Source organism: Hyla sarda, chromosome 4 (assembly GCF_029499605.1).
Source record: "Hyla sarda isolate aHylSar1 chromosome 4, aHylSar1.hap1, whole genome shotgun sequence".
Lineage (NCBI taxonomy): Eukaryota > Metazoa > Chordata > Amphibia > Anura > Hylidae > Hyla > Hyla sarda.
Window position 1 is genome coordinate 263,344,894 of NC_079192.1, and position 22,658 is coordinate 263,367,551.

The window sequence follows — 22,658 nt, forward strand, 5'->3', positions numbered from 1 at the left end:
ACATTCTGGGCGCAAATGTCAAGAATTTGGCTGCTCACAGCAGCCTGACGAAGCTCCTAGGGGCGTGATACAGTCCGTGGCCCGAAGTCTGAACTCCTCCCGGTACCACCTGCCGCCTCCCTGCTTGAACCGAGGAGGTCTAGGGACTGAAAGTTCCCAGCTACCTGCCTGCTATCACGGTGAGCGCTCTGCTCAAAGGCCAAAATAATGTAATTTTTGGTCTTTTTTTTTTTTTTTTTATACCATAAAAAGCTATCAAATAGTCTACAAAATGGTACAGATAAAAACTTCATATTACAGTGCAAAAAATGAGAGCTCTGATCGGATGAGCCGGAGGCAGGTAGGGAACCTCCACCTGTCCTCTCAGCTGATTGGGACCCGGTTTTACCACTGGTGTCCCGATCAGCTTCACTGAGCTACTGGCACTTTGGACATTGGCATTTTGGATGCCGCGATAAACTTGGATCATGGCGTCTAAAGGGTTAATGCCAGACATCACCCGGATCTGATGTCCGGCATAAGCCAGTATGAAGTGAGCTCCGCTCCTGAGCTAGCTTCATTTACCTGCTGCACGGCTGCTCCGTTTATTTATGGCGGCCGGCTGTGGTGGGGTTAACCTTACCTGATGTACGCTGCCAATCACGGGAGGAGAGCAGTCATGTGGACTGGCAATACGATTGACATTGGGATATATTGTGCAGGCCTAGTGTCAGGCATGTTGTATTTCAACAAGTAGCCTCCAGAATAGTGGCTTTCCCTTCTCTTTTGTCTTGACAGAGCATTCAGGCCCCTTTCACACTACTGCAAAATCTTCTGTCATAAACTCACGTCTGAAAGTCCCTAATACTGCAGTCAAAATTAGAGATGAGCGAAGTTGGTGATACAATTTGTCACTAACCTTGCGGCTCGGCATTTGCTGACTTTAGCCTGCATAAATTAGTTCAGCTTTCAGGTGCTCCGTGGGCTGGAAAAGGTGGACACAGTCCTAGGAGACTCTCTTCTAGGACTGTATCCACCTTTTCCAGCCCACCAGAGCACCTGAAAGCTGAACTAATTTATGCAGGATAAGTCATCAACTGCCGAGCCGAGAAGTCTGTGACAAATGCTCATCTCTAGTCAAAATATCCCATTTGTGTCAATGGCATTTTTTTGACCATTATGTCCTGTTATGACTGCCGTTATTTTTGACGGCACAAAAGACAGTGCATGCAGTAATTGTCCTGTCATAAATAATGTCCGTTAAAGTTATAACATTGAAGTCTATGGGTGATGGATGGTCACAATTGAAATCCGTTGGTGTCCGTTATAAATGTTCAGAATGCCAGGTGGTCAAAGCGGCCAGGCCTTAAGATTAGACATCTTATCCCCTATACTTTGGAGGGGTGGAGTAATCATTGATGGCCTAACCACAGCTGATCCACACAGCAGTACATCTACAGCAAAAGAAAACTTAGCCCCTATCCACAGGATAAGGGATAGGCGTCTGATCGCAGGGGTCCGACTGCTGGGACCTCCTGCACAAGGACCCCTCTCGAAGTTGACAGTACTCTTCCTCCCCATACAGTTCTATGGGAGAGGTGGGGAGGCACGATCGCTGCCTCTCCCATAGTTACATGAAGGAGGCGTGTTGGCCACGGAGTCACGCTTTCGCCGACGCGCCTCATGCACGGGAGGGGTGTGTGTGTGTGTGTGTGTGTGTGTGTGTGTGTATAGCAACGACGTGTGTGTGTGTGTGTGTGTGTGCGTGTGCGTGCGCGTGCGCATAGCAACGACGCCGGGGACGCACGCCGGAGGCCTGGAGCAGCGCGGACCCGACCCAGGTAATTATGCCACCGGGGATGGGGGGAGGCAACGGGGCAGCGGCGCCGGCAATGGGCGCCGCTGCCCCTTCTCTCCCCCTGGCTATCGGCGCCGGTACCGATATTCAGGGGGACAGAACGGGCAGCGGCGCCGATAGCCAGGGGGTGAGAAGGGCCGGCAGCAGGGCTCTAGACCCCAGGGAAGGCAGGGGGAGAGAATCGGGCAGCGACGGCCTCTCTCCCCCTGCCTTTCCTGGGGTGTATCGGCGTATAACACGCACATAGACTTTAGGCTAAAAATTTTAGCCTAAAAAGTGCGTGTTATACGCCGATAAATACGGTATTCTCACCTGTCCTTCATGTGAATGGAGACGGACGGAGAAGCTTAGCAGTGGAGCTGCATATTGAAGTCTAAAGATGTCTATTTCTCCAGTATACTCTGCGGACTATCTATATCCACCTGCGTGATCATTTTCTGCTTTTCTTGCTTTGTTGTGCTTTTTTTTTTTTTTTTTTTTTGAGAAGAATTATTATTCATATAAAGAAGGTAGAAGCTTTTGCAGTTAAACAATGCGTGTGAGCTTTTTTTCTTATGACTGTGAATTTACTGAGAATAGAGCACCCAGTCACCACACTGATACACCCTGAGACGTATGTCCCTTCCCTCGATATTTGCTTTTGGACCATTTTAGTTTGGTTACTAGGTATTTTTGTAAACTGACTTCAACTATGGGTATATATTGATAACTGGTAAGAGTTCATGTTTACTTGTCCCTATTTGACACTGATAATGGTACCTCTCACGTTACTCTCTATTTATTGGTAGGACTTTTGTGTTAATGAAGAAATTTTAAATCTGTATAGGGGGTAACAATTTCTTGGATTCTAAGCTGACTTGTGTAGAAAACAATGTCTTGTCTTATTAGTTCAATTTGCAATAAAACAGCTTATTTGTTTCTCTTAGGTGTTAAAGTCTGAGAAGAATGGCTAACATAGACAAGTGAGTATCTGCTGTATCCAGCATTTGGCTATTCTTAAGCAATGGACATCATTCTCCATAAAGGCATATGGATAGAAACTGAAGTTTTTGAACATTGGAGCTCTGACTTAGCCTTTTGGCTGTGAATGTTGGGTTGGTGGAAGCAGACTCTGGCCCCTTCACTTAACTCCTTAAGAACAATAGATGTATATTTACATCCATTGCCCGCTCCAGTTATATAAAGCATGGTCAGGAGCTGATCGCTCTCGGCTACCAGGACCCACGGCTAATGTTGGACATTGCAGATAAGGCTGGGAATCTGGTATTGACCCTTTAGCTGCCGCGGTTAAAATTGATCGTGGCGTCCAAAATGGTGGAAAAGTCATCCCAGCTATCTCATTGGGCAGTTCGGGATGCCGCGATTTCACCGCAGCGGTCCTGAACAGCTGACAGGATGGCGGGAGGGCCCTTACCTGCCTCCTTGCTGTCCAATCTGTCCCTCAGCCATGCCAGGCTGGAGCATTTGAGCACAGATAACACTGACCAATGCTATGCTATAGTCTATTGGAAAAAAAAAAAGTGAAGAAATATATAAAATTAGTTTAATGCCTTCCCTAATAAGTTTGAATCACAACCCCATTTTCCCATTAAAAAATGTAAACAAATAAACATATGGGGTACAGTCATGTGCGTAAATGTCCAAACTAGGGATATCCCGATACTGGTATCGGGGCCAATACTAGCCATTTGCATGGTATCGGGCACTCGTTTAATGTCCCCGATACCATGCCCGATACCTGGTGCCGCTCTGCTGCCCCGTTCTTCCATCCTCCCGTCCACATCATAGTGTTCCATGGAGGAGCATGTGACACACACGTCACTCTGCCTCCTCCGCTGTGCCCAGCAGTGACGTGTATGTCACATGCTCCTCCATAGGACGACACGATGCGTACCGGAGGGGGGCTGCTTTTAATGTCTGCAAGGGGATACTACCTACTATTAAAGGCAATCTTACAGCAGAGTCACCTGCACTAACTTGAATTTATAGGTAGTGCAGGTGACCCGGTTTCTACCGCTGCTCATATGTGCTCATCGGTCTCCCCGCCAATGCAAATTTCCTGTTCTGCCCAATGGAGAAGACAGAAATCTTGGCTCATACTACAGCAGTCGCCTCCATTGTACACAAGGACCCACATATCAGCACGGTAAGCAGCGCCAGAAACCGGGTCACCCTGGTGTCAGATTCCCTTTAAAATAAGTACTCTTACTCGGTATCGGCGAGTACTAGAATTAAAGTTTCGGTACTCAGTCTTAAAAAAATGGTATCGGACATCCCTAGTCCAAACTATATGAATATATAATTAAACTGCACGGTCATTGGCGTTCACGTAAAAAAAAATTCCAAAGTCCAAAATTGTGTATTTGTGGTCACTTTGTATACCCTAAAAAATAAATAAAAAGTCGCATCAAAACAAATGATGCCAGAATAAATGAGCCCTCATACATCCCCTTATACTGAAAAAATAAGCTATAGGGGTCAGAAGAGGACATCTTTAAACATGCTAATTTTTGTAAATATAGTTTATATATTTAAAGTAAAACAAAATAAAACCTAAATAAGTTGTATAATGTTAAACCTTATGGACATACAGAGTAAAGTTAAGGTGTAATATTTACCAAAAAGTGCTCTGTAGAAACGGGAGCTCCCAAAAGTTACAAAATGGCAAGATTTATTTATTTTGTTTCACCATAGATTTTGTGGTGAAATGATTGATGTAATTACAAAATACAACTGGCACGAAAACAAGCCTTCATATAGTTCTGTAGGTGGAAACTTTAAAGCATTATGATTTTTAGGTGAGGTGGAAAATACGAAAGTGCTAATAAATGTGGACATGTGGTCCTTAAAGGGGAACTCCAGAATAGAAGAATTGTCCTCCATACTGCCGACAGTATAAAAAAAAAAATAGATTTCTTCGCTCCTCCGGTAACCCACTCCGGTCTCCGCTTTGATCCTCTTCCTGGTTGCCAGTGGTCGGAAAGTCATACTGCACTCAGCCAATCACCGGCCTCAGCGAAGTCCCGACTCGGCAGCGTGATGTGTTCGGCACTGGGGGAGCGAAGGAAGGTATGTATCTAACTTTATTTTATTTATTTTTTTACTGCCAGAAGTATGGAGGACATTTTTTCTATTCTGGAATTCTCCTTTTAAGGCGTTAAAACTTAAACAGTGGCGCAGTGTCACTGCAGCGTCTTATGTTTAGATAGGTTGGAGCCTGGTTCATAACTGGAAAATGCTGTACTTCTCATAGTAGCTTTGTATGTTATTGTGTTGTCCCATTTATGTGAAAGGGACAAAATGCAATTCCCTGACATACTTATCTGTACATGGGTGCTTGGCTTCCATGTAAAAGGTCCCACATACCACCCACAGGTAGGAGCTGTGCTAGGACAAAATGACCTCTTGTGTAATGTCACCCTCTACAAAAGTGCATGTATTTGGTATAGTTATATATGGTCTGTAGGAACTTCTATTACGGTGTAAATTTGACTTTGTCCAGTGGGGTGTTCCTTCCCTGCAACAGGGACTGAGTGGGCAGTTCTTGGCTGGGTCTGCACATCACTGCAAGGAGGTGAGGTCACTGGGGCAGGTGAGGCTTTTGAATGTGCCCAGACCACTCATTTAAAGGGGTTATCCAGGATTAGAAAAACAGCTGAATTCTTTCAAAAATAAGTGGTATTGCAGCTCAGTTCCACTGACGTGAATAGCAAAGTTGTAATATCACACAACTTGAGTACAGATGTAATGCTGTTTTTTGCAGAAATTACTTTTTTTTTTTTTTTCTGTTCCTGGATAACCCTTTTAAGGGTTAGTCCATATGTGCGTATGATCTGCTGCAGATTTGCCTCAGCAGATTTTGCTGCTCATTGACTGGGTAACAAAATCTGCTGCAGCAATCTGCAGCTGATCTCCAGTGAAAATATGCACGTGTGAACATACCCATATTAAAAACTCAGACCGAGCTTTGCATCCCTATTATGAGCACTTACATAATGATGGTTACAGAAGGAGATGCCCAGAAACCAATTTTTAAATGACAAAACAGAATGTTCAGTTACTTAAATTGGGTAGAAGTCTAGTGGTCTTGCATGCAGATGTAGTTCCAATTTAAGTGAATTGGTGTTTTATTTTTTTATTTTTTAGTAAAGATCAGCCAGAGTTTGATCAGCAAGAGATGGAAGATGTGGAAGAAGTTGAGGAGGAAGAAGAAACAGAAGATGCGACCTGTAAAGGTATTCATCTTGACTGATTACCGGATCAAAAGCTTATTTAAACTAGATCATACCTGTGCCACCTTCTCTCAGAATATGAACAATGATCAGTTGACCCATGATCAATATTTGTTTTGGGGTATTTTCCTCTTTAGAGTTGTACCAGGTAACTGTTCTATACAACAAAATCTTTCATTACTATTTTATGAAAGTATTTATGCCATGTTTCTGGTGTTAAAAGGAAACTGACAGCAGATTCACCACACTAAACCCAGTACACAGGGTTATAGTGCAGGTGAACAGGACTACAATGAGATCATTTGCAACCAGCATACCCAGCTTTCCTGCCTCCATTCCCTCTGTAACAATATGCTGTGCTCATATGGGTTAAGGGGTTCCATAAATATTTGAGGTGGGCAGGCATATCTGACTAGGGGATGAACTCAGGTGGTTGACTCAGGAGCGGTCATGCCCCCTCCCATAGACTTGCATTGAGGGGCGGAGCAGGAGGTCACATGGGGGCGGAGGCGTGACATCACACGCTGCCAGCCCCGTGATCGACAGTAATCAGACCCGGAGCGAACACGCTCCGGGGACTGATTACAAACTGGGTGCCGCGTACAAGTCTCCAGCGGCGGGACTCCCGCAATCAGGCATCTTATCCCCCTATCCTTTAGATAGGGGATAAGATGTGTAAGCACCGGAGTACCCATTTAAAGGGGTTCTCCGGTGCTTAAACATCTTATCCTCTATCCAAAGGATAGGGGATAAGATGCCTGATCGTGGGAGTCCCGCCGCTGGGGACCCGTGGGATCATGCACGCGGCACCCAGTTTGTGATCAGTCCCAGGAGCGAGTTCGCTCCGGGACTGATTACCGGCGACTACAGGGGGGGGCGGCGTGTGACGTTGCGCCTCCGTCCCCGTGTGACGTCACGCTCCGCCCCTCAATGCAAGCCTATGGGAGGGGGCATGATGGCTATCACACCCCCTCCCGTAGGCTTGCATTGCGGGGCGTGACATCACGTGCAGGCGTGACGTCACCCCGCCCTGTAGTCACCGGTAATCAGTCCTGGAGCGAACTCGCTCCGGGGACTGATTACAAACGGGGTGCCACGTGCAGGATCCCGGGGGTCCCCAGCGGTGGGACTCCTGCGATCAGGCATCTGAGCACTATCCTTATCAATATCCTTTGGATGGGGATAAGATGTTTAAGCACCAGAGAACCCCTTTAAGACCAGCATGAGATGACAATTTATAGTAAATTCCCTCTAATCTTCAGCTACAACTTTCCACCACTTCTGGAAATTGGCTGCCGGATAATGTTTTTTTTTTAATTTTTTTTTTATTTTCATTTTAGCTAGGCAATTGACTGCTCAAATGATGCAGAATCCTCAGATTCTAGCTGCTCTACAAGAAAGGCTAGATGACCTAGTAGGTACCCCTACTGGATACATTGAAAGGTAAGCCACCATTTCCCCTCCCAGTCTACACAATGTGGATCTCTTTTTGTGTAGGGTTGTGTCTTTGATTTAAAACAAAAATCATTGAAGGTTTTGTGGAAGGGCAGATTGTGCTGACTTACCATTTCAACATTTAGCTTAGAGAACTTGTCATACAGCTGTAATCATAGGCATGATGGCACACTGCTCACTTATAACGAACCACACAGAATTTGTCAACTAGAACAAAAAATTTGCTCATTGCGGCCAATTAGATCAACTTTCATTTTAGAAGTTCAGCTTGAAGGAAAGATGAGGCAATTAGTAGTGATTAGACAGTTTTGCTAAATGTGGACCTCTGTTTATGCTGAAATGCAACTGTTGGTGTGAAAAAACTGTTTTAAAATGAGCAAGTTAGGCAATGTTCACATGATGGGATTTCAGCAGCAGCAGAGTCCCATTGATTTTGGTCAGATTCTGCTGCACTGTTCACATGGCAGAATTTCCATGGCAGATGTTTCAGACTTCAATGTGCTCAGAATGAATAGTCATGTCTATTCTTTCTGTGGAGTCCGAACAGCAGTGCATTGCCATCGGAGACTGCATATTTTTGAGCGGTTCTAGTGCTGGCATGTGCTGCCGTCGTCGCCATGGAAGCTTTTTGTATGGACAGTCAACTGTGTGAACATAGCCTTAGGGTAAGATTTATTAAAACCTGTCCAGAGAAAGTTGACAGTAGCCCATAACAACCAATCATTTTTTTTTTTTTTTTTTTTAATGGCCTTTGAAAAATTAATGCATTCTGGCTGCTATAGGTAACTGGTCAACTCTCCTCTGCATAGATTTTGATAAATCTCACCCTTCGTGTCTGGCTTCCATCCAGCATTGCTCAGACTGACAGGTTCTTACTATTGGGTCAAAGGGATAGACCAGTCCATGCCAGCTTACACCTTAACCCCTTAACAACCACGGACGTAAATGTACGTCCTGGTTTGGCGGTACTTCGCTCACCAGGACATGCATTTACGTCCTGTGTATGACTGTGAGCATCGGAGCGGTGCTAGCGACATACATGGCAGTTTCCGGCTGCTATCAGCCAGTAATGGGCGACATCAGCGATTGCGCGGATGTCCATTAACCCCTCAGATGCCGTGATCTGTACAAATCACGGCATCTGTGGCAATTTGCATGATAAAATAGATGATCGGATCGCCCGCAGCGCTGCCACGGCGATCCGATCATCTGTAATGGCGGACGGAGGTCCCTTCACCGGCCTCCGGCAGTCTCCCGGTGTCTCCTGCCCTGGTCTGAGATCGAGCAGACCAGAGCAGGAGATAGCCGATAATGCTGATCAGTGCTATGTCCTATGCGTAGCACTGAACAGTATTAGCAATCAAATGAGAAAAAAGTGAAAAAATTCCCTCCTCCAATAATTGTCAGTTTTTCCCATTTTTACCCCAAAAAGCATAATTTTATTTATAAGCATTTGGTATCGCCACGTGCGTAAATGTCCAAACTATCAAAATATGTTAATGATCCCGTATGGGGAGCGGCATAAATGTGTAAACATTTTTAAAAAGTCCAAAAATGCTGCTTTTCTGTCACATTTTATTCAAAAAAATTAATTAAAATAAGTTATTTGCAAATGTGGTATCGATAAAAAGTACAGATGACGAAGCAAAAAATTTGCCCTCATACTGCCCTATATATGGAAAAATGAGTTATAGGTGGTCAAAATAGGGCGATTTTTAGATTACTAATTTTGTACAAAGTGTTTAATAGGTTGTTAGTTTATTTTGTACCGCAAAAAAAATCTTGCCATTAGGGGTGTGAATCGGCAAGAATTTGGCAATACGATGCGTATCGCGATACACGTATGACGATACGATATATTGCGAATTTTTTTTTTTTTTTACTCACGCAGTGATACCAAATATTATTTTTTTTTTACATGTTTTTGTACAGGAATAGGGGGTGACTTTAACTTTTTAATATGGAAGGGGTTAATGTTTCTTAAACTTCTAATTATTTTTTAGACACTTTATTAGACTTTTAGGAGGAATCATTAGATTCATCAGACAGATGAATAGTTCTTTTGAATTCCATTGTTCTGTGATCCATGAATAGAGCATAGTCCAGACAGGCTCTATGACAGTGCCACGGGACAGCAGGAAGCGGAGGTAAGCCCTCCGGCTACCTCTGCGGGGGTCGTTCTAGCCCACCAGGGAGCATTCACAGGTCCCTTTAGAAGCCGACGTCGTCTTTCACAGTGGCGATCTAAAGGGTTAATAACTAGCCCCGGCGATCGCTGCATGCTGGCTATTAGCAGGGGCCCCCGGCTACTGAAAACAGCTGGGGGCTGCAGAGTATGGAGCAGGCAGGAGTCCGGAGCCCGCTCCATACAGACGGCTGTGCGCCGCATGCTGGCTATTAGCGGCGGCCCCGGGCTACTGAAATCAGCTGGGGGGCTGCAGAGTACGGAGCGGGCACGAGTCGCCGCCGCGCTTGTAAGGTCCTGCCCTGCTGGCACGAGCCTGAAAAATTCACATCGTCGTCGGGAGATAAGAATTCCACATCCCTAAAAAAAAAAAAAAAAAAAAAAAAAAAAAAATCGATTTTAAGCTTAGTGTCTGAAGGAGGTGGACATGGTCTGGAATTCTCCAGACCAGGTCTTCCGATTTCTTTTTTTTTTTTTTTTTATATATATTTTTTTTCCCTAGTATAGGGACGTGTTAGTTTTTTATTTTTATTTTTTTATTCCTTTTTTCTTTTGTTTTCAGGTGGGGACTCGGGGACCCGGTTCCCTGTTTCCCCATTGCAAGTAAGGGGGCACAGACACTGCGTATATGCGCTGTTCACCCCCCCCCCCCTCGCCAACGGTCAGCGCCTGGGTTGGTACCTCATATTTTCCTGCTCGCCTCGCTCGCGCATAGCAGCCAGGCGTGATGCAGGTAACTAAAGCTGACTGAAGACTTCACTGAAGACTCCATTAGGTAAGTTCTTCTGACTGAGGTAAGTACCTCCCCCCCCCCCCCCTTTCTCCTTATGTGCGGACTTGCAACCTCTGGAGACCCCTATTTGTGGCCCACCTTTTCAGGTTATGGGGCTGGACTTATTTTCTGGACACTTATTCCGGGGGAGCAGTGGCATCTGAGGGGGCATGTACTCTGTTTTCACTGGATGTGTGTGGTTGCTGTGACTAGGCCGCAGCACCTTTATATGCGGCTGACAGCTGCGGCGCTGATACGGACCTTCTCCGGCAGTCTCTGCCAGCGTATTGGCTGCCAGCTCTATTCCCCCGAGCGCATATGCGGTTGACATGTGCGCTCAGGACAAGGTGCGGGCGCCATTACAGCTTCTTCTCGGCCTGTCTTTAGCTCCGCCCACAGGGCCGTCAGAGCTCTTCTGAGGCGCAAAGTAGCCTCCAATCAGCGCCGTGGGCTTGATTTTCTGTCAGAAGGGGGCCAATTAGTTAGTGCCTCTGCTTCAGGCACGCCCCCTCTATTGGCTGGCCTGTTTCTCACACTAGCTGCATGGAGCCGTTCTCCTCACTGCAGCTGCCAGGGGACACAGACTAGGGTGAGAAAGTTCCTGCCTTTTTTTTCTCATAATGTCCGTACCCAGAGCTGTTCCTCCCTCTAAACAGAAACCTGGAACGTCAGTGACTTATTTTATCTGTAAGCACTGTAGTACCAAGATGCCTGGCTATACTGAGCCCACTTGCCCTGCCTGCTCGACTGCTCCCCCTGATGCCCTTTTCGGTTCCGGTGGGTTCAGCCGTTCCACCAGCCTGGGTTTCTTCCCTGACCCAGTAGATGGCTGACTTGACCCAAGTCTCCCATTCGGTGGCTGAGGCCTCCCGGGAAGTGGTGTCCGCCTTGAAGGGGTCTTCCCTGTGCAGGGCCTCTGAGAAGGCCCGCTCCTCGTCTCCACATCACGCGTATTAGGGGTGCCTTGTCTGACTCTAACATTGAGTCTTCAGATAGACGTGAGCGTTTCCCTCGTGGGTCCCACCCCCCCCTGTCATCTGGGCACAAACGTCGCCACGCCAGAGCCACGTACCCGGTCAGGGTCACCCCCTCCAGGACTGCCTCTTCTCGTTCACATTCATCTGGTGGACGAGGCTTCCGAGCCGGCATCTGACTCAGGGGACCGCTCGGACTCAATTGAAACGGTGAACTCATTGGTGACAGCCATAAGAGACACCTTTCACTTAGAGGACCAAGGATCTTCGAATGTTACTCCAGGAGTATCCTTTCATCATGCTAAGCCAGCACCTCAAAGGTTCAGCTCTCACACTGACTTGGATAACTTTCTTGAATCGTCTTGATTCCCGGTAACCTCTTGTCTGGATGTTTCCATGCAGATTCCAGAATGTCATCAATTTGACAAGGACTTTGTCACTAAGGTGGTTTCCCCTCCCTGGATCCACCAATCTCCCGGATCACTAAGGCGCCTACACTGCCTCTGGCAGATGCCACTGCCTTCAAGGATCCCACGGACAAGAAGGTAGAATCCTTAGTGAAGTTTGCCTCTGAAGCAGCTGGCTCTTCTCCTCTTCCCATCTTCGCCTCGACATGGGTGTCCAAGGCCCTGTCTGAGTGGTGCCAAAAGCTCCATCAAGATATCTTAGTGGGATCCCCCCAGAGGACCTTTCTGCTCTGGCTCTCCAATGCTCTAAAGCTGGGGACTTCCAGTGCGAAGCTTCCATGCAGTCAGCCCGTTGTTCTACCTTTGCTGTGGGTCGCCTAGCGGCTCTCCACCGCTCTGTGGCTTAAAGCTTGGAATGCGGATGCTGCTTCCAAAAGGTCTCTCACTGAGCTTCCTTTTATGGGTGGCCCTTTTTTTTTTTTTTTTTTTGCAAACGCCTTGAGGAGATTATCTCTGAGGCAACGGGAGGTAAGAGTTCCTTGTTACCTCAAAATAAGGCTCGCCCTACTTCCCAAAGGAAGTCCTTTTCCTTTCGGACCTCTGGCTCCAGCAAAGGGTCCAGGCAGGCGCCCTCGCGGGACAAGAAGGCTCCCTCGTTCTGGGCACACTTTTTGGAAGTCAGACTCTAACCGGCCCGGCCATTTTGTGCCCAAATCAGGCAACCGCAAACCCACTTCTGCATGAAGTGAGGCCCCCACCCGCGGTTTCTTCTCGGGTGGGAGGTTGTCTCTTACTTTTTCGAGACATCTGGACCTCACACATTCAGGACTCTTGGGACAGGGACATAGTTACCAAATCAAATTCGCCTGCCTTCCGAGGGATCGCTTTTTTCGATCCCAGGCCCCCGGTCTCCTTCTCTGACGAAGCAATTTCGAGCGGCTCTCCAGTCTCTGCTTCTCCAGGGGGGTTATGGTTCCCGTTCCTCCAGGGGAACTGTTTCAGGGTTTCTATTGAAATCTTTTTGTGGTTCCCAAGAAGGACGGTTCTGTGCGACCAATCCTAGACCTCAAGCGTCTCAACTGTCATCTTCTTATCCGCCACTTCCGAATGGAATCTCTCTGTTCGGTGGTGGCATCCCTGAAACACGGGGAGTTCCTTTCATCGGTGGACAGCAAGGATGCCTACCTCAATGTGCCAATTTTTCCAGGCCATCATCAGTACCTCCACTTTGCAGTTCCGGAGGGGCATTTTCAATTCGTAGCCCTCCCCTTTGGTCTAGCCACGGCTCCTCGGGTCTTTACAAAGATCCTTGCGCCAGTGATAGGCCTGTTACGGTCGAGAGGAATCTCGGTGATACCCTACCTGGACGACCTTCTCATCAAGGCTCCAACCAGAGCCCAGACTCTGGAGAATCTGGACTTCACGCTCCACACTCTGGATCGCTTCGGATGGATGGTCAACCGGGACAAGTCAGTCCTCCGTCCTACCCAGTCTCTAACCTTTCTGGGACTTCGATTCGACACGGCCTCTGCCAGAATTTGCCTCCCGCCAGACAAACGTCTGGCGCTTTTGTCGGGGGTCCGCTCCCTTCGGACCCAGGTCTCAGTCCCCATCTGCACTTGTATGGAAGTCCTGGGTCGGATGGTGGCAACTATGGAGTCCGTACCCTTTGCCCAGTTTCATGGTCTCTGTCCCTCGATCGTCAGATTGTTCTCCCTCGCAGAGTCCATCAGTCTCTGCTCTGGTGGCTCCGCTCCCCCCTTCTCCAAGGGCGGTCATTTCTTCCCCTTCACTGGCAGGAAGTTACAACGGATGACAGCCTGTCGGGCTGGGGCGGCGTGTTCAAGGATTGGACGGTTCAGGGACTCTGGTCTCCCCAGGAGACCCTTCTTCCGATAAACATTAGAATTACGGGCGATTCTTCTTTGTTTTCTTCATTGGGAGTCCTGTCCGCATCCAGTCGAACAACGCCATGGCCGTGGCGTACATAAATCGACAGGGTGGCACTCGCAGCTCGGCAGCCATGGCCGAGGTAACCAAGATTCTCACCTGGGCGGAAAGCAAGGTTTCGGCCATTTCAGCAATTCACATTCCGGGAGCACTCAACTGGGAAGCGGACTTCCTCAGTCGGTCCTCACCAGACCCCCGGCGAGTGGTTTCTACATCCAGAGGTCTTCGCGCAACTCTGCGACCTCTGGGGCATTCTGGATGTGGACCTCTTCGCGTCCCGGCACAATCAGAAGATCCTTCCTTTTGTGTCCAAGTCCCGGGACCCTCAGGCTCTGGCCGTGGATGCCCTAGTGATTCCTTGGGCGAGGTTTGCCCTACCCTATATCTGTTCCTTCCCCTTCCGCTCCTTCCCAGGGTGCTGAGGAAGCTCAAGGCAGAGGACGTCCCCGCCATTCTGGTAGCTCCAGATTGGCACCGAAGGCCGTGGTACGCCAACATGGTCAGGCTCCTGGGCGACGCTCCACTGCTCCTTCTGCTCCGTCCGGACCTGCTCTCTCAGGGTCCTCTTTGCCACCCCACTTTAGAGTCGCATTTGATGGCGTGGCGGTTGAGACCGTGGTTTTGAGGGCCCGCGGGTTCTCTTCCAAAGTAATTTACACCATGCTCAGGGCTTGTAAGCCCTCCTCCAAGAATTTGCCACCTTACTTGGCGGTCTTATTTTCGTTGGTGTGAAGCTCAGGACTTAACCCCGTAACCTTCTCTGTTCCCTGTCTTCTCTCCGTTTTGCAGTCGGGGTTGGAACTGGGGTTGTCTCTCAGTTCACTTAAAGGTCAGGTTTCGGCCCTTGCTATTCTCTTCCAGCGGCCCTTGGCTTCTAATTCTCATGTCCGGACCTTCCTTCAAGGAGTGACGCATGCTGTTCCTCCTTATCTGTCACCCTCTCCCCCTTGGGACTTGAATTTGGTTCTGAGTGCCCTCCAGGGTGAACCCTTTGAGCCCCTTAGAGGTGTCTCTCCGCCTTCTTTCTTGGAAAGTGGCGTTTCTTGTTGCCATCACCTCCATTCGGAGTGTCTGAATTGGCAGCTCTCCTGCCGTTCTCAGTTTCTGGGGATCCACCAGGACAAGGTTGTTTTCCGGCCAGACCCTTCCTTTTTGCCTAAGGTGGTTTCGGCCTTTCATCTCAATGAGGAAATCGTCCTCCCGTCTTTTTGTCCTGCTCATCCTAAGGAGTGCTTACTACATAAGCTGGATGTAGTTTGGGCGGTTCAATCTTAGCTCTCCATCACTACTTCATTTCGTCAGTGTGATTCCTTTTTCGTCCTTACGGAAGGTCGTCGTAAGGGACATCCTGCTTCCAAGGCCACTATTTCTCGTGGATTCGGTCCGCCATTTCAGAAGCCTATCGCTGTAAGGGGAAGATTCCTCCTTTCAGGGTTGTGGCTCATTCTGCCTGTTCTGTTGAGGCATCCTGGGCTCTCCAGAATAGGGCCTCTGCCTCGCAGATTTGGCTACCTCGTCGTCTTTGCACACTTGAGGTTCTACAGAGTTCATACCTTCACATTGGCTGATGCTAGTCTGGGTCGTAAAGTGTTGCAGGCGGCAGTGGATCGGCTGTCTGCCTGACTGCTTATCTGGCCACCCAAGGGACGGCTTTACTTCCTCTCGCCCTGCCCAGCCCCTGGAAGTCCGCAGAGGACGGGAGGAAGACCGGAGGATGCGGCGGGAGTGCTAGGGACAGTCCCCGGTACTTCGTCCCTGAAGACCCGGATCCCGGCGATGAAGGCGACAGGTGAGTGGATCTTCAGCCGCGGTCGGGCCCTTTACAGTAATGCACGTCGCCGTAAAGCGACATGCATTGCTGTAATGGGACCCTGTATACTACAATTCCCAGCATGCCCAGACAGCACTTGGCGTCTGGGCATGCTGGGAGTTGCAGTTTTGCAACATCTGGAGGTCCACAGTTTGGAGACCACTGCCCTTCCAGATGTTGCAAAACTACACATCCTCAGCATGCCCTTACTGTCCAGGCATGCTGGGAGTTGTAGTTCTATAACATCTGGCCCTTCAGATGTTGCAGAACTACAACTCCCAGCATGCCTGGACAATTTTGGCATACTGGGAGTTGTAGTTTTGCAACATCTGGAAGGGCACAGATTGGGAACCACTATTAGTGGTCTGCAAACTGTAGTCCTCCAGATGTTGCAAAACTAAAACTCCATGCATGCTGGGAGTTATAGTTCGGCAACATCTGGCTCTAAAGATGTTGCTGTACTACTACTTCCAGCATGCCTGAGAATGTTTGGGAGTTGTGGTTTTGCAACAACTGGAGGCACACTGGTTGGGAAACATTGTCTGTTTCCTAACTCAGTGTTTCCCAACCCGTGTGCCTCCAGCTGTTGCAAAACTATAACTACCAACCAACATGCACTGAGACTGTGCATGCTGGGAGTTGTAGTTTTGCAACAGCTGGATGTTACCCCGTACAGGGTACATTCACATGGGAAGGGGGCTTACAGTGAGTATCCAGCTGCAAGTTTGCGATGCAGCAAATTTTGCACGGCAGCTCAAACTCGCAGCGGGAAATTCGCTGTAATCCCCCGCCCGTGTGACTGTACCCTAAAAACACCATACTACACTAACACAAAATAAAAAGTAAAACACTACAAATACATATACTCCTACACAGCCCCCCTCCCCAATACGTCTGGTACGCCATTGTTTCCAAAATGGAGCCTCCAGCTGTTGCAAAACAACTCCCAGTATTGCTGGACAGCCGTTGACTGTCCAAGCATGCTGGGAGTTTTGCAACAGCTGGAGGCACCCTGTTTGGGAATCACTGGCTTAGAATACACCTATGTTCACCCCTAGGGCCACATATGGGGTATCGCCGTACTCGGGAGAAATTGCCTAACAAATTTTGTGGGGCTTTCTCCTTTCACCCCTTATGAAAAGGTGAAGGTGGGGTCTACACCAGCATGTTAGTGTAAACAATTTATTTTTTACACTAACATGCTGGTGTTGCCCTATACTTCATTTTGACAAGAGGTAAAAAGGGGGGGGGGGGGGGGGAAGCCCCCAAAATTTGTAATGCAATTTCTCCCGACTACGGAGATGCCCCATATGTGGGCGCAAAGTGCTCTGGGGGCGCACAACAAGGCTCAGAAGGGAGAGTGCACCATGTACATTTGAGGTGATTTGCACAGGGGTGGCTGATAGTGGTTTTGACAAACCCAAAAAAAATCACGTGACCCAATTTCGGAAACTACACCCCTCACGGAATGTAATGAGGGGTACAGTGAGAATTTACACCCCACTGGTGTCTGACAGATCTTTGGAACAGTGGGCTGTGCAAATTAAAAATGTCGTACAGCCCACTGTTCCAAAGATCTGACAGACACCAGTGGGGGTAAATGCTCACTGTACAATTGTTACGTTCCTCAAGGGGTCTAGTTTCCAAAATGGTATGCCATGTGTTTTTCTTTTTTTTTGCTCTCCTGGCACCATAGGGGCTTCCTAAATGCGACACTCCCCCGAGGAAAATTTGCTCTCCAAAAAGCCAAATATGACTCCTTCTCTTCTGAGCATTGTAGTTCGCCCGTAGTGCACTTCTGGTCAACTTATGGGGTGCCTCCATACTCATAAGAGATGGGGGTATTTTCTGCTATTAACCCTTGCAAAACAATGTGAAATTTGGGGGGAAACACACATTTTTGTAAAATTTTATTTTTTTACATATGCAAAAGTCGTGAAACACATGTGGGGTATTAAGGCTCACTTAATTCCTTGTTACGTTCCTCAAGGGGTCTTGTTTCCAAAATGGTATGGCATGTGTTTTTTTAAATTTTTTTTTTTTGCTGTTCTGGCACCATAGGGGCTTCCTAAATGCAACATGCCCCCCAAAAACCATTTCAGAAAAACTTACTCTCCAAAATCCCCTTGTCGCTCCTTCCCTTCTGAGCCCTCTACTGCGCCCACCAAACACTTTACATAGACATATGAGGTATGTGCTTACTCGAGAGAAATTGGGCTACAAATAGAAGTATACATTTTCTCCTTTTACCCCTTGTAAAAATTCAAAAATTGGGTCTACAAGAACATGCGAGTGTAAAAAATGAAGATTGCGAATTTTCTCCTTCACTTTGTTGCTATTCCTGTGAAAATTCGGGTAGAAAAACAGACATGGTGCACATCTACAATCTTGTATAATGATCTGATTGCTTCTCAGCATAATATCAAAAACTAACAGGTTGTTAGTATACATTTTTGATCAAAAAGTACAAGCCCACTCGCCACGTCAAGGCCACCTATTTAGAGTGGGTCCCTAGCATAAAATGGCGCAGCACCGACCACCGCCACAACACCAATGCCCACAGGGGGAACGACCCACCGGCAGAGCGGCCCCAATGCCACTCAAACCAGTCTATGTGCCGCACCCCCCCGCAGACACGGCGCCACGGCAGTAACGGACACCGCACAGCACCACACCAGTGAAACACCTAAAGGGTTAAAAGGCTGACCAAATATCATTTTGAATACTTTGGGGGGTGCAGTTTTTATAATGGGGTCATTTGTGGGGTATTTCTAAGATTAAGACCCTTCAAATCCACTTCAAACCTGAACTGGTCCCTGAAAAATAGGGAGTTGGGAAATTTTGTGAAAAATCGGAAAATTGCTGCTGAACTTTGAAGCCCTCTGATGTCTTCCAAAAGTAAAAACTTGTCAATTTTATGATGCAAACATAATGTAGACATGTTGTATATGTGAATTAAAAAATATATATATTTTGAATATCCATTTTCCTTACAAGCAGAGAGCTTCAAAGTTAGAAAAAATTTTGGGACTTTTCACCAAGAAAGGATGCAAGTTACCAAAAAAACTTTAACATAGTGGTAAAGTAGAATATGTCACGAAAAAACAATCTCAGAATCAGAATAACTAAAAGCATTCCAGAGTTATTAATGTTTAAAGTTACAGTGGTCAGATGTTCAAAAAATGGCCGGGCCCTAAGGTGTAAAATGGCTGGGTCCTTAAGAGGTTAAGGTGAAAATGGGCTTGGTCCTTATTAAAGGAAAAATGTTTAACTTTCTGGAGCCAGTTGATACATAACACTAAACAGATTTGTATATTACTTCTATTAAAAAAATCTTAATCCTTCTAATTATCAGCTGCTGAAGTTGAGGAGTTCTTTTCTGTCAGCAGAGAGCACTGTTGTCAGACATCTGTCTGTCTCGGGAATTGCAAAGAGCAGAATAGGTTTGCTATGGGGATTTGCTTCTACTCTGGACAGTTGTCATCAGAGAGCATGTAGACAGAAAAGAACTCGACTTCAGCAGCTCATAAGTACTGAAAGGATTAAGAATTTTTTTTTTTTTTCATAGAAGTAATTTACAAATTTGTTTAACTTTCTGGAGCCAGTTGATATATAAAACTAAAATATTTTTGATACCTCTTTTATACTTTAGTCACCAGTTTGTACTTTTATTTTACTTCAGCGTTTTTTAGAAGTGGTCGTTAATTGCCAAAGCCACTGGTTGATGTACTCTAATGGATAAAGGAATTTTTTAATCTTTTTTTTTTTCAATTTATTTTTTACAATCAGTGTTGGCTGTTTATAGCAAATTTTGCTTTAGTCTCCAAACGTGCATCTGCTGTATATGTACAATCTAAGGGGTGGGTGTGCATGTTTGTCACATCAGACCTGATTTTGCATAAACTTAACCTTTTATTTTATTTTTTTAAAGTTTACCTAAAATAGTTAAAAGAAGAGTGAATGCTCTTAAGAACCTCCAAGTGAAATGTGCACAAATTGAAGCAAAATTTTATGAAGAGGTCCATGCGCTGGAGAGGAAGTATGCCGATCTATATCAGCCACTCTTTGACAAGGTGTGGTTTGTTTTTATTTTTTTGAAAGTTAAATGACAAACTTAGTATACAAAAAAAATATAGATTTGAATTTTTTTTTTCTTTTCCAATAGAGAAGTGAAATCATAAATGCTATATATGAACCCACAGAAGAAGAGTGTGAATGGAAAGTAGATGAAGAGGAAGAAATTTCAGTGAGTAACTTTACTAGTATAAGTCCTGCCATTAAAGGGCCTGAATGGGATGATTAAAACAGGGGGAGGCTTTTCAAATCCTGTGCAGATGGAAAGCGCTCTATTTCAATGAGCACCGGAGAAACCAGAGTGCTGTACACCTCCAGCTCTCCCATAGAAATCTTGTGCTCTCTGTAGCTGATCTGACGAATATTCTGTTTTTGCCAGCCTACCCCTTTAACAGCTCGGGTTTAGCAGTCTACTCTAGATCTTCCTTAGCACTTTTAATAGCTAAGGTAACTTTATAGAATGCTTCTTTTTAAGTTATTGTGTTATGTTGCCTTTTTCTATTTGAGCTAAAATAAATCTGCCTTGCAAAAAAACACAAGCTAGCTTTTTTTTTTTTCTTTTTCTTTTTTTATTTATTTTCCCTTTGCCCTAGGAGGATCTGAAAGAGAAGGCAAAGGTTGAAGAGGAAAAGAAAGATGAAGAAAAGGAAGACCCTAAAGGAATTCCAGAATTTTGGTTAACTGTATTTAAAAATGTTGATCTCCTTAGTGACATGGTTCAGGTATGCTCTTAAATTTTTATTTTATTTTGGCGTATAAAATGTGCCATTATTTTATAGTTGTCTCTTATCCCAATACAGGAACATGATGAGCCAATTCTCAAGCACTTAAAAGACATAAAAGTAAAATTTTCAGATGCTGGTCAACCAATGGTAATTTTTATTCTGCAACTTTTTTTTATATATATTTTAAGCGGTGCATTACTATATAAAAAAAGTAAACATGGGTATCCCTTGAATTGTATTGCCCTACATTATAATAATGACCTGTTCTTTTAAGTATACATTAAAGGAAAACGGTCAGCATTCTCCACCCTCAGGAACCAGCCGTACTGTGGCTGGTAGTGCGGGGGACACTGATCAGTTTGATGCTTACCGGGCCCTAATCTTCTAACGTCATAGCCAGTTATTAATAACAGACATTATTTTGTAGCAGGAGAAATGGGGCATGCACAATTTCTTCCGTTATTGCCATCACAAAATAACGTCCGTTATTAATAATGGGCTATGACTGGTTAAAACGGATAATGTAAAAATCCCATAGACTATAATGGGATTTTGTAACTGCTGCTTAAAGGGTTTTGTTAACAGAACATCATAACAGATCTTTAAAACAGATAATTCTATAGTGTGAAAGGGGCCTAAAAATTACTGGTAATTAAGTGGCTTAGTATACACAGGCTGGGGAAATACAGCTGTAAGCTAAAAAAGGGTATGCTTTTAGTCATACAGTATATCTTACATGCCCAAAAAACTGGTCTGACTTTTATTAAAAAATTTTTTTTCCCACCCTAGAGTTTCACTTTAGAATTCCATTTTGAGCCAAATGAGTTCTTCACAAATGAAGTTTTGACTAAGACTTACAAAATGAGATCGGAACCTGATGAGTCTGATCCATTCTCTTTTGATGGACCAGAAATTATGGGCTGTACAGGGTAAGTGTATCTTTAGTAGTTTTTACAAAAAATGTCCTAATTCTATTGGAGTTCAAATCGCTTATCTAATGGTGGGGTTTAGGGAATGTTGGGGATTTTGGGGGAAATGTATGTTTTTAAAATGTAATATGTACAGGCTGACAACTCTTGACTGCTTATGACTGACACAAGTAAAAAATATGCCTTCTTGGTTTTATATTGTATCACTTCATATCGGTCATGTTCTCTAAATCTTTTAATAGGACCTTTCTGTAAAATGACTGCATTTTGGTTTGTTGTCTGTCTTCTGCTTCAACATGCACTATAGATGTAATGATACTCAATGCTTTATTTGGACAGGTGCCAGATTGACTGGAAAAAAAGCAAAAATGTTACTCTAAAGACAATAAAGAAAAAACAAAAACACAAGGGCCGAGGAACAGTAAGGACTGTCACAAAAACTGTTCCCAATGACTCCTTCTTCAACTTCTTCAGTCCCCCTGAAGGTAAGGCAATGGTTTAGTTATTCTTAGTTTGGTGAAGGGGTTTTCCCCATGGGTTAAAGTGTTAGCTTGCGAAGCCAAAAACTGAGCTATGTTTACCTAGCTTCCGGTGCTACAATTTACACAATTTCCATTAATGTTAATTGGAATTGCGCATGACCGCAGATTCATCTGTTTCCAGCTTTCTCACTCTAGCTGTCACAAATAGGCTTGAGGTAGGTTGGAAGCTAGCTTTTTATCAGTGGGAAACCCCTTTGCCTAGGGAATTTAAGGATAGGAACTTAAAGGTGCTCTGTTTTTGCTGTAGTTCATTTTTTATAAATGTACTAATCCTGTAATCTAACACAATTTTTTTATTATTTTTATTATCCTTTAGTACCAGAAAATGGAGAGCTGGTAAGTCTATGTTCAGTAACTCTGCTGTATATCACTAGTAGTCTTTACCCATAAAAAAAATCACACCACATACTACAGTGCATTGCAAAAGTATTCCCCAGTTGTACTTTTTGACAATTTTGCTACTGTTACACAGAACTTCCAAGTGGAATTCCATGGAAATATTTCTGCAGATTCTATTTGGAAATGCATTGCAATCCTATGGAGACAGAACATTTTCCAGCAGTCCTAGCACCGGTGAAACATGCTACTTTTCCAGACAATTGACAAATTTTCCACTGAACGGTGTCAACTTTAAAAAAAAAAATTTTGATGCAAAATACCAGACATTTGTTTGCCGAAGTATTCACCTCTCAACTAAAGAAATCTTATTCTGTGGTTATACCATGACAAAAGTAGAAAATACACTCGTGCATACTTATGCAATGCA

The 22,658-nt window shown here is 45.5% G+C and overlaps 1 protein-coding gene across 3 annotated transcripts in view; it reads left to right on the forward strand.

Moving 5' to 3' along the window:
* Positions 1 to 22,658, forward strand: part of NAP1L1 (nucleosome assembly protein 1 like 1) — a 40,019-nt gene that overhangs the window by 12,286 nt on the left and 5,075 nt on the right. For 2 of the 3 annotated variants that reach the window (XM_056574084.1, XM_056574082.1), the window contains exons 2-11: positions 2,764 to 2,799; positions 5,984 to 6,072; positions 7,410 to 7,512; positions 19,554 to 19,695; positions 19,788 to 19,868; positions 20,290 to 20,418; positions 20,497 to 20,568; positions 21,211 to 21,350; positions 21,690 to 21,835; positions 22,209 to 22,228. In XM_056574084.1, the coding sequence (XP_056430059.1) occupies positions 2,783 to 2,799; positions 5,984 to 6,072; positions 7,410 to 7,512; positions 19,554 to 19,695; positions 19,788 to 19,868; positions 20,290 to 20,418; positions 20,497 to 20,568; positions 21,211 to 21,350; positions 21,690 to 21,835; positions 22,209 to 22,228 (939 nt within the window). In that variant the 5' untranslated portion in view covers positions 2,764 to 2,782. The remainder of the gene's footprint in view (positions 1 to 2,763; positions 2,800 to 5,983; positions 6,073 to 7,409; positions 7,513 to 19,553; positions 19,696 to 19,787; positions 19,869 to 20,289; positions 20,419 to 20,496; positions 20,569 to 21,210; positions 21,351 to 21,689; positions 21,836 to 22,208; positions 22,229 to 22,658) is intronic. The other variant, XM_056574085.1, reaches the window with a different exon arrangement.